Source organism: Salvia hispanica, chromosome 4 (genome assembly GCF_029641045.1).
Source record: "Salvia hispanica isolate PSC_SH4W2 chromosome 4, Shi_PSC_v1, whole genome shotgun sequence".
In the NCBI taxonomy this organism is placed as follows: domain Eukaryota; kingdom Viridiplantae; phylum Streptophyta; class Magnoliopsida; order Lamiales; family Lamiaceae; genus Salvia; species Salvia hispanica.
In genome coordinates, this window is record NC_142695.1 from 25,800,847 (window position 1) to 25,814,918 (window position 14,072).

A 14,072-nucleotide genomic window follows, 5' to 3' on the forward strand; every position below is an offset into this window, starting at 1 on the left:
AAGCTCATCAGTGAGCGTTACCCTCCACCGCCGGTACACGATCCTTACTACCGGAGGGTGGACTAGTTCAAAGTGGTTGTCTGGGAGCTGCTGCTCGTGATAGTCTTCTCCTTCCAGAGAGATATCACTCTCTGAGTCAGAATCCTCGCTGGAAGTGTAATCTGTGTCACTTGATCTCTCTTTCTCTTTTGGCTCTCTGATCACTATGCTTGCATTGGCAGTGCGCTGCTTCTTCTTTACTTGTTTCTTCTTGACAGGGGCTTTCCCCTTCCTCTTCCTTTCTTGAATGTACTTAGTCTCTTCGACATCCATTGCCTCTGCTTCCTCGTCGGCTTGTGTTGAAGTGTCCTCCTGGGCGGTAGGCTCGGCCACCATGCGGGCACTAGTATTACTTCTTGCTGCCTCTTCCCGACCTACTGACTCTGATGCGAGGTCCAGACCCTCAGCCACCTTGTCAGTATTCTCCTCCTGGTCAGTCGGCGTTGCTGATACTGTCCCTGTTGCCAATTGGGTGTCCTCCTGGTTAGCATTCGAGGGCTCCTCCCCAGGTTTTGTAGGAGTAGTCTTCTCGTCATCACTCGAAACCTCCACTGCATCTGCTGCGGTGTTTGCTCCTGCCTTGTTGGACGTCCACTTTCCTAAACATCTCTGTGACACTCTTTGGGGTTTCTGCCTTTCCGCCTTGGGGTCGTTTTTCAACACTAGCCTCCTCTTTACTGGCTTGGGTTTAGTCACCACTGAGGCTTCCTCTTGATGTGTTTCTGGCTCTTGGCCTTCCTCCTTAGGTTGTTCTGCCTTTTTCGGTTGTTCGTCTGTCCTCTCCTCCACTGATTTGTGGACTACCCCTTCCGACTTTTCCGCTTTCTTTGTTACTTCCTCTTTCCCTACTGCCTGGGATGCGAGGTCCAGTACCTCAGCCACCCCTTCAGGGTTCACCACGATACGATCCCCTTTACCCAAAACCGCTTGAAATTCTTCACCCGTCATTAACCCTTGCTTCCTGGCCGTTTCGTTCAGATCTATTTCCTCCTCCGCTGCATCGATTTCTGCTTCAGTGGCCCTAATCTCCTCTGCTTCACCCTTCTTGCTCTCGCTTGCTCTCCCTCCACCTTCCTTATCTTCTGTTTCTCCCCAGTTGGGATCTTGATAGGCGGAAAGAGGGCTGACGTCCAGCGGCTCTGTTTGTTGGTGTATGGGAAAAGGGTGGGAGGGTTCTGATTGTGCAGCAATTGTTGTGGAAATATTTTCGGACGTCGGAATTGAGGTTTTTGGGGTAGTAGTGGGTGGTTGTTCTGTGGTTGTGGTTGGGGTAGGGTTTGATGTCGCCGGCATTCCTCCGGTTAAGCCAAATCCGGCTAGGGTTGCTGTCCAGTCTCTATTGGGGTCCTGTTGGCTTAGAAACGCCGCCAGTGCGTCTAAAGGAACCATTGCCGGAATTTGTGTCGTCGGCGGTGGTTGTGATCGTTGTGGGCTTGGCGGCCTAGATTCGGCTGCTGGCTGGGGTTCAGACGAGGCCCCGCCGGCGGTAGATGCTCGGTTGATGGTTGCCTTCTTCTTTGCCATGGCTGTACCGGTGGTGGTTTGCAGCGGTTTCTTTAGTGTGTGGTAGTTTTTCGGAGTGGGGGTTGCGGTTGTGGGAGAGAGAGTGCAGGTGAGGGTTTGTACAGTGAAGGGGAGTAGGCGGTGGGGTGTTTTATAGGGTGGTGGGCAGTTGAGGGTTTTGACCGGTTGCAGGCGGTCGCTCGGTTGAGACGCTTCGTGTGGGAGGTGGTTGTGCTTGCTGGCAGCCGATTGGACGTTGCTTGTCACGTCCTTGCCTCATGCGCCTCCCAGTCTCTGCACTCGCCTGCAAAGCTGCAACACACCCAAAATTCAAACTTTACTCAACTCCCTCTTCTCAATTAGCTAGAAATAGAAAAAGTAAATAAATGGCTCTTTAATATATAATTCAGAGTTTCACCCAAGTGGCATCCTCGTGGTCAGTACAAACTCCGAATTGATATTTAAGATCCGAAAAAAATCTTTTTGTTGTTTTTCTTTCTTGACTTAAGTTAAATTACCAAATATTTTCAATATTTACATCATTACTAAGGGTATTTGAAGTTTTACCTGGTCAGTAAGTACATTACATATGACGTTGACCAGGTGGAACTTCAAATCCCTTTCCTACTGGTCATTTAGATGCTCTTAAAGTGTAGTGGAATTTCTTCCACTACACACACTTCTTCATTTTCCCTATATATTTTTAATCTATGTCCATTAACGACAAAAGGTTCAGAGTTAGGGATACTCCCTGAAATCTCGACCGCTCCATTAGCACGTAATGCAGTGATAATATAAGGTCCTGCCCATTTGGATTTGAGCTTCCCAGGCATCAGCTTCAGTCTTGACTGGAAGAGTAGTACTTTCTGACCAACTTGGAGATTCTTGGTTCTCAGATTTTTGTCGTGCCACATCTTTGTCTTCTCTTTATACCACATGGCTGAGTCGAACGACTCCAATCTTAGTTCTTCCAGCTCTTGTAGTTGTAGCTTCCTTTCCTCTTCGCAGGCCTTAGCATCCACATTAACCTGTTGTACTGCCCAGTATGCTAGGTGCTCAATTCCCACTAGCAAGTGACACATTTTCCCAAAGACGATGCGATAGGGGGACATCCCTATAGGAGTTTTGTATGCTGTCTGATATGCCCACAGAGCATCTTCCAACCTTATGCTCCAATCTTTTCTGGAGGGGTTGACTGTCTTCTCTAAAATGCTCTTTATTTCCCTGTTTGAGATCTTCGCATGCCCGTTGGCTTGGGGGTGGTAAGGACTGGATAGGCGGTGATGAACTCCGTACTTCTTCATCAATGCCTCGACCGTTCGGTTGCAGAAGTGAGTCCCTTGATCGGAGATGATTGCTCTTGGTATCCCAAATCGGCTGAATATATGACTCTTGAGGAACTTGGTGACTTCTTTAGATTCACAAGTGCTTGTGGCCTTGGCTTCTATCCATTTCGACACGTAGTCAACTGCCACTAAGATGTAGGAGTTCCCATAAGATGAGGGAAAAGGGCCCATGAAGTCCATACCCCAGATGTCGAACACCTCACAAACTATTACTGGAACTTGCGGCATTTCATCTCTTGCGGAGATTCCACCGGTCAGTTGGCAACGGTCACAGCCTTTGCAGAACTCGTATGCATCTCTATTCAGGGTTGGCCAGTAGAATCCGCTATCTAGCACCTTCCTGTCAGTCTTTCTTGGCCCGAAATGTCCTCCACATGCCAAGGAGTGGCAGTGCGTCAGTACATCCCGTTGCTCCCAGTCAGGAACACATCTTCTAATGACCTGGTCTGCTCCTGCCTTCCACAAGTATGTATCGTCCCATAAATAATACCTTGCTTCGCTCTTGATCTTCATCCTCTGAGCCTTTGTTACGTTTGGCACCATTGGCAGTTCTCTTGTTACTAAGTAGTTTGCCAAGTCCGCATACCAGGGTTCCTGTCCCACTTTCTCCTTACCCTTGGTTGTTGCGTCCTGACCAGTAAGTCTCATCACTTCTTCCCAATTGATCTTCCTTGCGGAGAAAATTACTTCACATAAATTCTCTTCCGGGAATCGATCCCTTACATCTTCACTGTTCCCTTCTTGTATTATTCTGCTCAAGTGGTCCGCTACCTTGTTTTCAACTCCCTTCTTGTCTTTTACCTCCCAGTCGAATTCTTGTAAAAGCAGCACCCATCTGATTAGTCGGGGCTTTGACTCCTTCTTCGCAATGAGATACTTGATCGCCGCATGATCAGTATAGACGATGACTCTGGATCCCAGTAGGTACTGCCTGAACTTCTCGAATGAGTAGACAACCGCCAACATCTCCTTCTCGGTGGTGTCATAATTCCGTTGGGCTTGATTTAGGGTTTTTGATGCATAGAATATCACGTACCTTTTTCCGTCTATCTTCTGACCCAGCACGGCCCCCACTGCATAGTCACTAGCATCGCACATCACCTCGAAGGGGTGATCCCAGTCAGGAGCCTGAATGATCGGTGCAGAAATCAATTTTTCCTTAAGGAGGTTGAAAGCAGCCTTGCAATGCTCACCGAAGACGAATTCCACCTCGTTCTGGAGAAGCCTGGTGAGTGGTTGGGCAATCTTGGCGAAATCCTTGATAAATCTTCGATAAAATCCCGCATGGCCAAGGAAACCTCTTATTCTTTTCTGATCTGTAGGGAAGGGTAGTTTGGATATGACATCCACTTTAGCTTGATCCACCTGGATTCCTTTTTCCGACACCACGTGTCCTAGAACAATTCCTTCTATAACCATAAACTGGCATTTCTCAAAGTTCAAGACCAGACTCTTTGCTTGACACCTTCCTAGCACCATATATCCAAATGTTGCAAGCACGAGTCGAAAGAGTCTCCATAGACAGTGAAATCTTCAATCAAGTCCAAGAATATGCTCATCATACACCGTTGGAAAGTGCCGGGGGCGTTGCATAGGCCAAATGGCATACGCCTATACGCATAGGTTCCAAACGGGCACGTGAACGTGGTCTTATCCTCGTCCTCCGGGTTCACATAAATTTGAAAGTATCCACTGTACCCATCCAAAAAGCAGAAGTACTTCCTCCCAGCCAGTCGCTCCAGCATTTGATCGATGAATGGCAGGGGGAAGTGGTCCTTCCTGGTTGCAGCGTTCAGCTTTCGGTAATCTATACACATTCGCCAACCAGTAACTAGTCTGGTGGGCACTAGTTCATTCCTCTCATTCTTAATCACCTGGATCTCTGACTTCTTGGGGACCATATGGATTGGGCTAACCCATTCACTGTCTGACACCGAGTATATAATGCCCAGTGAGAGCAACTTCAAGATTTCCTTCAGTATCTCGTCTCGCATGTTTGGGTTCACCTTCCTTTGAGAATCTCTATGCGCCTTGGCTCCATCTTCCAGCCTAATGTGGTGCATGCAGACGTCCGGGCTTATACCCACCAGGTCCGTGAGGCTCCATCCAATAGCCTTCTTGTTCCTACCCAGCACAGCCAGTAGCCTTTCCTCTTGTTCTTCAGTCAGTCCGCTATTGATGATCACGGGGAAGGAGTCTTCCTCCCCGAGGTAGGCATACTTAAGGTTTGCTGGCAATTTTTTTAACTCCACCTGTGGGGGTATCATGTCTGTAGGTAGAGGGTTTTTATTGGGATCTTCATCTGACTCTTGTTTAGTATCTGATTTTTCTTCCATACTGGCCGGTAACGCGGCCCCTACGGATCCCACTAGTTCTGACTTTTGACAAAACTCCATAATTGCTTCTTCAATCTCCTCGTCAGTCAACCCTCGGCCACTGATCATATCGCACCATGCAGCTGCTTCCACATCAGCCTGGGCATACACATCCAAGGCTTGGAGCTTTTCCTGCAATAATTCGATCTCAAGAAATTCTTGGACTAGGGGGTCAATTACATCAACATAACATAGATTTTCAGAATCTATTGGTCTTTTCATGGCTTCGTTGATGTCAAAGACAAATTTCTCACCATTAAAGTCAATGCATATTGTTCCTTCGGCCATATCCACAATTGTTTTAGCCGTTCTTAAAATTGGTCTTCCTAACAATATCCCACTAGACTCCCTAGCTTCTGGTTCGCTCATTTTAATGACATAAAAATCAGCGGGATAAGTAAAGTTCTGTATTCTGACCAACACATTTTCTAACACACCCTCAGGATTGATACATGACCTATCAGCCAGTTGGATCAACACCCTAGTATTCGACAATTTTACCCCCTTTAAACGATTATAAATGGATAACGGCATAACATTGATAGATGCTCCTAAATCACACATTGCATGCTCGATTTTCACATCTCCAATCGTTATGGGTAGGGTAAACATACCTGGGTCGGCTCTCTTGGGTGGTAGCTTCTCCTGTACAATGGCTGACGCTATTCCCTCCACCATGATCTTTCCATCCTCCTGGGCCTTCCCGGCTATGAACTCCTTTATAAATTTCCCCAGAGGGGGCAGTCTCACGGCTTGGAGGAATGGTATGGTGACGTCCAGCTTTCCAAAGATTGACATAAAATCCACAGGGTTTTCCTTCTTTCTTTTTGTCACAAACCGGTAGGGAAACGGTTTTTCTCCCTTAGCCTCTCTGGTTGGTCCCCGTAGGCCTTCCCTTGGTTCCTCCTGGGTTCGAGGTTCCGATGTGGGCATTGCTCCTTCCGGTTGCTCATTTCCAGGTGGTGTTTCCTTCCTCATTTCTTCCACAGTAGGGTCCTCATTTAGAAAAAACGGATCCTCCATCTGGGGTAGAGGCCTCTTGAGTTCTTCTGTGGAGACGATATCGCTCAGCACCCCTTCTCTTCTTGACTCCCCGACAGGGTTCTTGAGCTGAGGTCCATTATAGGCTGTTCCGGACCGCAGTGAATCTTGCTCACATTTGCCTTCTCAGGTACATGGACTGTAGATGGGAGTTTCCCTGAGTTCCCTTTCATTTCGCCCACAGAGTTAGCGAGCTGGGCCAACTGCCTGTTCATCATATCCATATTTGCCCTATGCTCCTTCTGGGCGTTTTGCATCCCTTGCATAGTTTCATTACTGGACTGCAAGTCATTTTTAATGCTTTGCTGCAAGGCAAGCATCTCTCCCATCATGTCCTCCATTGACCTCCTCGACCTGTTTGGGTGATGGAACTGGTTCGGTCCCTGGTGATTGTTATACTGGGGTGGTGGATTTGACTGGTAGCCTGAGAAATTTTGTTGGTTTTGGTTTTGTTGGTACTGGTTATACGACCCGCCCATCTAGGGTATAATAAATGCGGCGAGCGTTAACTAGGCAGACTTAAATGCATCAAAGATCATAGGCTAGGGTTCCATTTAGAAAGGGATTTAACCAAAGCATTTAATGAACAATTAAATAGGAGAAGAATAATGCCTTAGCAAAGAAATCCAACAAAAGGTTATCGCAATAAATGCTCATCAGAGTTTCCCAAAATAATTCCAACTGTTTCATATCCAAAATATTCCCACGAAATAACAGAGTTTAACCCAACCAATAGATCACAAGTTTTCATAAAATAATGGAAGCGATCAAGAGAGAAGTGAGGCTATGTATGGAGACACAACGACACTTTAAGTACCAACAGATCATCTTATTATTTCCTACTCAACACCGCCGCCCGCTCGTCACCGCTCAACCTGCACAAAGGGAAAACACATGCAGGGCTGAGTACTTATAATCATACTCAGTGGGCTCATTGCCGAAAACAGTTTTATCAACAGTAGTAATTATCATGCCATTTTCAAGTGTCCATCGGGGTTTTAACTTTAGAAAGACCCGAGGCACCAAAATATATTCCTTCTCAAATATCACGGTCGCGCAACCATTTTTATCATCGACGTTTACCATATCCTCATTCTACATGACAAAGACTGCGGCCGCAATCCAGGTCACTAGACCGGCCGACCCGTACGCCAACACTCGGTCTAACATTGATGTACACTAACCCAAGTAGAGTTTGCGGCTCTACAAGGATCCGAATTCAATTAAATCATTAGTGGCATAGCCACGAGGGATAGGCACGACAAAACAAATCAAGGCATGATAACACATATCTCATTCTCATCAATATCAGTTTAGGACAACGTCCTTATTTTAAAAGAAAGCCCACCTCGTCGGCTTAGCTTGATAATATTCTCTTCTCCTCGTTTATCACGCTGAGAGCGCAAAGTATCACCTTTAAATTAGGCGTATCACAAATCAGTTTCAATCATTGATCTCAAATCATGCATGTCTCCCATATTTCCCTTTTTCCCATTGATTATTTTCAAAATCATCAATCAAAATCAAAGTATGATTAGCATATCATTTTATTCAACTAACAACTCCAAATCACCATTAAATCGTGTCACGCATGAGTGTTCCACCCACACAACACACGCACACGATCACAACTCATGTGCACGCCTCCCGAGGCATGCACACACACACAGACTCTCGGTCACACACACACACACATCCATGCATCCCAATTTCATCAATTTATTTCCCCTTCACTCAATCTAAATGCATGTGGACTCAAGAACACAGATTAATCGGTAGAAGAAGAGGAGATCAAAAATTAAAGTACCTTTTTCCAAAAGAACAATCGGTAGAAACAAATATAGTCTTGATTCTTCAATAAACTCTTGGATTTCAACTTGAATTCTTCTCAATTGATCAAGAAATCTTGGACAAAACTTGAAGAAAATTTGGAGAGAGTGGGGGAGAGATTTTCGAAAATAATGGGGGAGTGGGCGCCGGTTTCTTGATCTCTAGGGTTAGGGTCTCTCTCTTATTTATAGAGTGCCAAATAATAATATCCCATAATTAATTAAATCAAGATTTGGAAGATATGGAGATATTTGTTGGTTGAACTTGGCGTGAAGTAGGGGAGAAATAAGGGGAATTCGAAATTCTTGGCTATTTTATTAGCCTATGATTTATTTCAAATATTTCACGGAGTAGAATAATATATCACGGAGCAGAATAAATAATTAAATCCTCTCCCAACAAAAGGAAATAGGCGTGTATTTCAAATCTTCCAAGGGATTTGAATTTCAAATCCTAATTTAATTAGGATGTGCAATATCTTCTTAGATTTGGCAAGATATGGCAAGATATTCTAGCATATTTGTATTTATTCATGGAATAGAATAAATAAGGGATCAAATAAATAAATAATTCCCTCTTCTCCAATATATGAGATTTTCGAAAATCTCATGGGGAAATTCAAAGTGGTGGTTCGAAAATTCCATGTAGGATTTATAGAGTATTTGGACTTTGGATTTAATTTGGATAATTATCCCAAACAAATAATTAAATCCAAGAATAATATTATTTCTTCTCCAATAATCATGATGGCCGAAAATTCCACATGATTTAATAATGCTCCTATTTAATTCTCACTCATCCCTTAGGAAAATAATTCACCCACAATTATATTTCTCCGCATCAAATATTCACACCAATCAATCATTTCTTCACTTCCTCTTTTTTTTCTCAACGCATCGACCTTTCAACGACCACGTCATATTTTTCCCATCTTTGACTATTCAATAGCCACGTCAACATTTCAACAAGTTGACTATTCAACTCAATCTCAATTCTCATACGCAATTAGGTCACAAAGACACTATGCAATTAATTACTCATCAAATAATCTACATATCATAGCATTTAAGGCATTTAATGCAAAAATTTTATAACCCAAAAATTAGGGTTTGAAAAAGTGAGGCGTTACATTCCACCTCCCTTAAAAGAAATTTCGTCCCGAAATTTGGTACCTCATGGAAAAAGTTCCGGGTACAGTTCCTTCATCTTGTCTTCAAGCTCCCACGTGGCTTCTTCATATTCGTGGTTCCTCCATAGCACTTTCACACTAGAAATGGATTTATTTCTCAAATTCTGAACCTTCCGGTCCAAGATCATTTGGGGTCTCTCTTCGTAGCTCAAGTCGGAATTCAACGCGACTTCTTCGTAGTGAATCACGTGCTTCGGATCGAACACATATTTTCGCAACTGCGATACGTGAAAGACGTTGTGCACGTTTCCAAGACTTGGCGGTAGCGCCAACCGATAGGCTACGGGTCCTATTCCTTCTAGAATTTCGTAAGGCCCGATAAAACGTGGTTTCAATTTTCCCTTAACACCAAAACGTGTTATCCCTTTCGACGGGGACACTTTAAGAAAAACTTTATCACCGGCTCGAAACTGTAAGTCAGTTCGTCGGACGTCAGCGTATGACTTTTGTCTGTCCTGGGCTTCCTTTATTCTCACACGAATTTGTCGAACAACTTCAACCATTTCTTCGACCGCATCGGGTCTTAGCACCCGTCGCTCTCCAACTTCATCCCAGTAGAGCGGCGATCTACATTTTCTTCCGTATAAGGCTTCATATGGCGCCATGTTGATTGTTGCTTGGAAGCTGTTATTGTAAGCAAATTCAATTAGCGGTTGTACGGTCTCCCAACTTCCACCGCGGTCGAGTATCACGGCTCTCAACATATCCTCGAGAGTTTGGATCGTCCTCTCGGATTGCCCATCGGATTGCGGGTGAAACGCCGTGCTAAAGTTCAATCGCGTTCCAAGCTCGCGCTGTAGACATATCCAAAATTTCGATGTGAACTTCGGATCACGATCAGACGTAATTGTCACTGGGACTCCGTGCAATCGCAAAATCTCCTTCGTACTCTTCGTAAGTCGATATGAAATGCGCACTCTTCGTATGAAATGCGCACTCTTCGGATCGATCCATGAGTTACCGGAATCGGTATGAAATGCGCACTCTTCGTAAGTCGATCTATAATCACCCAAATTGCGGTGTTCCCATTTAGGGTCTTCGGCAAGGCCGTCACAAAATCCATGGCGATGTGCTCCCATTTCCACTCGGGTATCTCCAATGGTTGTAATTTTCCATGTGGTCGTTGATGTAATGCCTTCACCTGCTGGCAGGCTAAGCAACGTTCCACAAATGCCGCAATATCTCTCTTCATGCCATTCCACCAAAAGGACTTTTTCAAGTCTTGATACATCTTCGTGCTTCCAGGGTGGGCAGTGTATGGAGTTTCATGAGCTTCGCTCATGATCTCGTTTTTAAGTTCTTCGTTGTTTGGCACGCACAACCTTCCTTCAAAGGTGAGGGCGTTGTCGGACTCCTCACTAAATTTTACGGATTCACCGGTTCTCACTTCAATTCGGATTTCTTCTAGTTCCGCATCCATCCGTTGCGCTGCAATGATTCTCGTTTTCAGATCTGGTTTAACCACCGAAGTGGCAATTCGCCCTTCCACTGTTTCGGGTGTTCTTATCACTTCTAATCTCATTTTGCTAAATTCTCGTATCAAGCTCTCCTCTTCCGTTAGAAAGGTAGCTATTTGCGAATGATCTCTGCGGCTCAAAGCATCTGCCACTACATTTGCTTTGTTGGGGTGGTAGTTAATGCCACAATCGTAGTCCTTCACTAGTTTGAGCCATCTCCGTTGTCGCATATTCAAGTCTCTCTGCTCGAAGAAATACTTTAAGCTCTTGTGGTCCGTAAAGATTTCACATCTAACTCCGTAGAGATGAGGCCTCCAAATCTTTAGGGCATGTACCACTGCTGCTAACTCCAAATCGTGCGTTGGGTAATTCAACTCGTGTGGTCTTAATTGTCGTGACGCGTAGGCGATCACTTTATTATGTTGCATCAATACGCATCCTAATCCAACCTTCGAAGCATCGGTGTAGACTACGTAGTTCACTCCAGACTCGGGCACAGCTAACACTGGCGCGGTTGTCAACTTTTCCTTCAAGAGTTGAAAGCTTGCTTCACACTCTGGGGTCCAATTCACTTTGACTCCCTTCTTGAGTTGTTGCGTCATTGGTCTCGCTATCTTGGAGAATCCTTCAATGAATCTTCGGTAGTATCCTGCCCAATCCTAGGAAACTCCGAATTTCGTTTGTCGACACAATGTGTCCTAGAAAAATTCACTTCCTTCAGCCAAAATTCACACTTGCTGAATTTGGCGTAAAACTTCTCGGTCCTCAACGTCTCCAACGTGATTCGTAGGTGCTCCTCATGCTCCTTCTCGTTCTTTGAGTAGACTAGCACGTCATCTATGAAGACTAAAACGAATTTATCCAAGTATGGATGGAATATTCGATTCATTAAATCCATGAACACCGCTGGGGCATTCGTCAATCCAAACGGCATCACCACAAACTCGTAGTGGCCATATCTTGTGCGAAACGTATATCCTCCCTTCGTACTCGTAGCTGGTGATATCCGGACCTCAAGTCCATTTTTGAAAACACGCCTGCTCCTCGAAGTTGATCAAACAAGTCATCTATCCTTGGCAGTGGATACTTGTTCTTAAGGGTCAACTTGTTTAGCTCCCTATAATCGATGCACATTCTCATTGATCCGTCCTTCTTCTTCACGAAAAGTGCTGGTGCGCCCCATGGCGAGACGCTAGGCCTAATAAAACCTAGGTCCATGAGTTCCTGGAGTTGTATCTTTAATTCCTCCAACTCTTTTGGCGCCATTCGATATGGTGCCTTTGATACGGGTGCAGCTCCCGGTTCAAGGTCAATCGTGAACTCCAATTGTCGATCTGGCGGTGGTCCAGGTAACACTTCTGGAAAAACGTCGGGAAATTCTTGCACGACAGCAACATCTTCCATCTTCTTCTCGTTCTTCTCCTCTCCATGGAGGTAGACAAGATAGGCAGTTCGCCCTTTTTTCATCATTGCAGTCGCTTGAAGCGCGGATATGATGGCGGTTCGCTGGTTCGTCGAGATTCCATGATATATGGTGGGTTCGCTTCCCGGAGCTTGTACAGATATCTGCCTCTCCTTACAACGAATCGTCGCATAGTTCGTTGTCAGCCAGTGCATTCCCAAGATTATATCGATATCCTCCATTTTTATGACTCGTAAGTCATGAGAAACTATCTTAATTTCTCCCATAACAATTTCTATGTTCGAGCACGTTCTAGATATTTCTATCATTCCTCCTACTGGTGAGGACACCATCATTCTACGTTCAGATTCACTAGTAGGCAAGCTCAAAGTGCGCACACATAATTTAGATATAAACGAGTGCGATGCGCCCGTATCAAACAACACAACAACAAGGGTGTTGAGAATTTCGCCCATACCTGTCAAGTTTCCTTTCCCACAATCCTCTTGTTCCTTCTTCGGCTTCATCTGTTCTAGCGCGAACGCTCTAGCTTGGGGAGGAAGTCTGGGGCGGTGAGGTTGTTGTTGCCGCGACGATGAGTCGCGATTTCCTCCCGATTCATTCGGCGGTGTCCTCGCTTGTTGACGGGATCCCTGATCGTTCTGTCTCGACCCAGATCTTACTTTGTTGTTTGGACACTCCCTAGAGAAGTGACCGTTTCCTCCACAAGTGTAGCACTTGATCACGTTCTGGTACCGGCATTCTCCGAAATGGTACTTAGAGCACACATTGCATTGTGGTGCCCTAGGTCGGTAGTCTCCTCTCTGGCTAGACGTACGCTGCCCTCCTTCGTACTGGGACCAATGCTGGCTCGACTGGTGCCGTTTTCCATCGTGCGAAGCTCTAGGCTCATCCCACCTCCGTTTCTCTCTGGAGTAGTGCGGTGGGGGTAAAGACGAAGTAGTGTTCTCCTTAGCTTTCTCCTTAGGCATTGCTGCCTCAATATCTAGCGCAAGTGCTAACGCTTCGGTGTAGGGGAGTCTCCCTCGGCTGGCCAACGACATTCTTATCTCGGGTTTTAGTCCCTCACGGAACTTGTCGGATAGCTTCTCATCGGTGTCGACTTGATCGGGGGCATACCGGGTCATGCTGTTGAGCGCTCGATCGTACTCGGTCACCGTCATGCGTCCTTGTGTCAGATTGTGGAATTCCGCTGCCTTTGCTTTCCGATAGCTCTTCGGCACATACTTGTTGTATATTTCCGTCTTGAAACCTTCCCACGTCATCGCCTCTACTTGGTCTCGTGGCATAGTCTTCGTACTAGTATCCCACCAAAAGTCGGCTGCCTCAGTCAGCTGATGGGTCACACAACTCATGCGTTCTCTATCGTTGCATCTCAATATCGCGAAGATGCGCTCTATTGCCCGGATCCAAGATTCAGCCTTGGCCGGTTCTCCCAATCCATCAAACACAGGTGGCTTTTGCTCCAAGAATAGTTTCACGATTTCTCGATCGACCGGGGGCGGCGGAGGCGAAGGATGTGGGATGGGTTGTGACACGCTGTCCTCTTCCTCCCTTTGAGGAGTTGGTTCTCGGTGGCGTCTTGGTGGCATTCTGATTTATCAACACAAAATATTCCCATGATTCTAACAATAGCCACGTGATATAGTTGAATAACAAGATTCATGGGTCAATTGTTTTAGAGTATATGGCCAAGCACAAGATATCAAAAGTTCGTCACGTAGACGGATTGCCAAGAGTAGTGTCAATCAACATTGTTACCAAAAATTGGCTGCGTCAAGGTTATCAGAAGATCAATGTTTTCATATCATCAAGGCAATTGCACTAAAGAAGCAGTCGTACAATTTAAGTGGCGAGTACAGGGCGCCA

The 14,072-nt window shown here is 45.5% G+C and overlaps 1 protein-coding gene across 1 annotated transcript; it reads right to left on the reverse strand.

Annotated features, from left to right (window-relative positions):
* Positions 1 to 12,534: 12,534 nt before the first annotated feature.
* Positions 12,535 to 13,795, reverse strand: LOC148927550 (uncharacterized). The gene is made up of 2 exons (XM_089056641.1): positions 12,661 to 13,795; positions 12,535 to 12,554 (listed from the first exon to the last, which is right to left on the reverse strand). Exons 1-2 carry the CDS (start codon positions 13,793 to 13,795, stop codon positions 12,535 to 12,537), a joined length of 1,155 nt encoding a protein of 384 aa, XP_088912767.1.
* Positions 13,796 to 14,072: the final 277 nt, after the last annotated feature.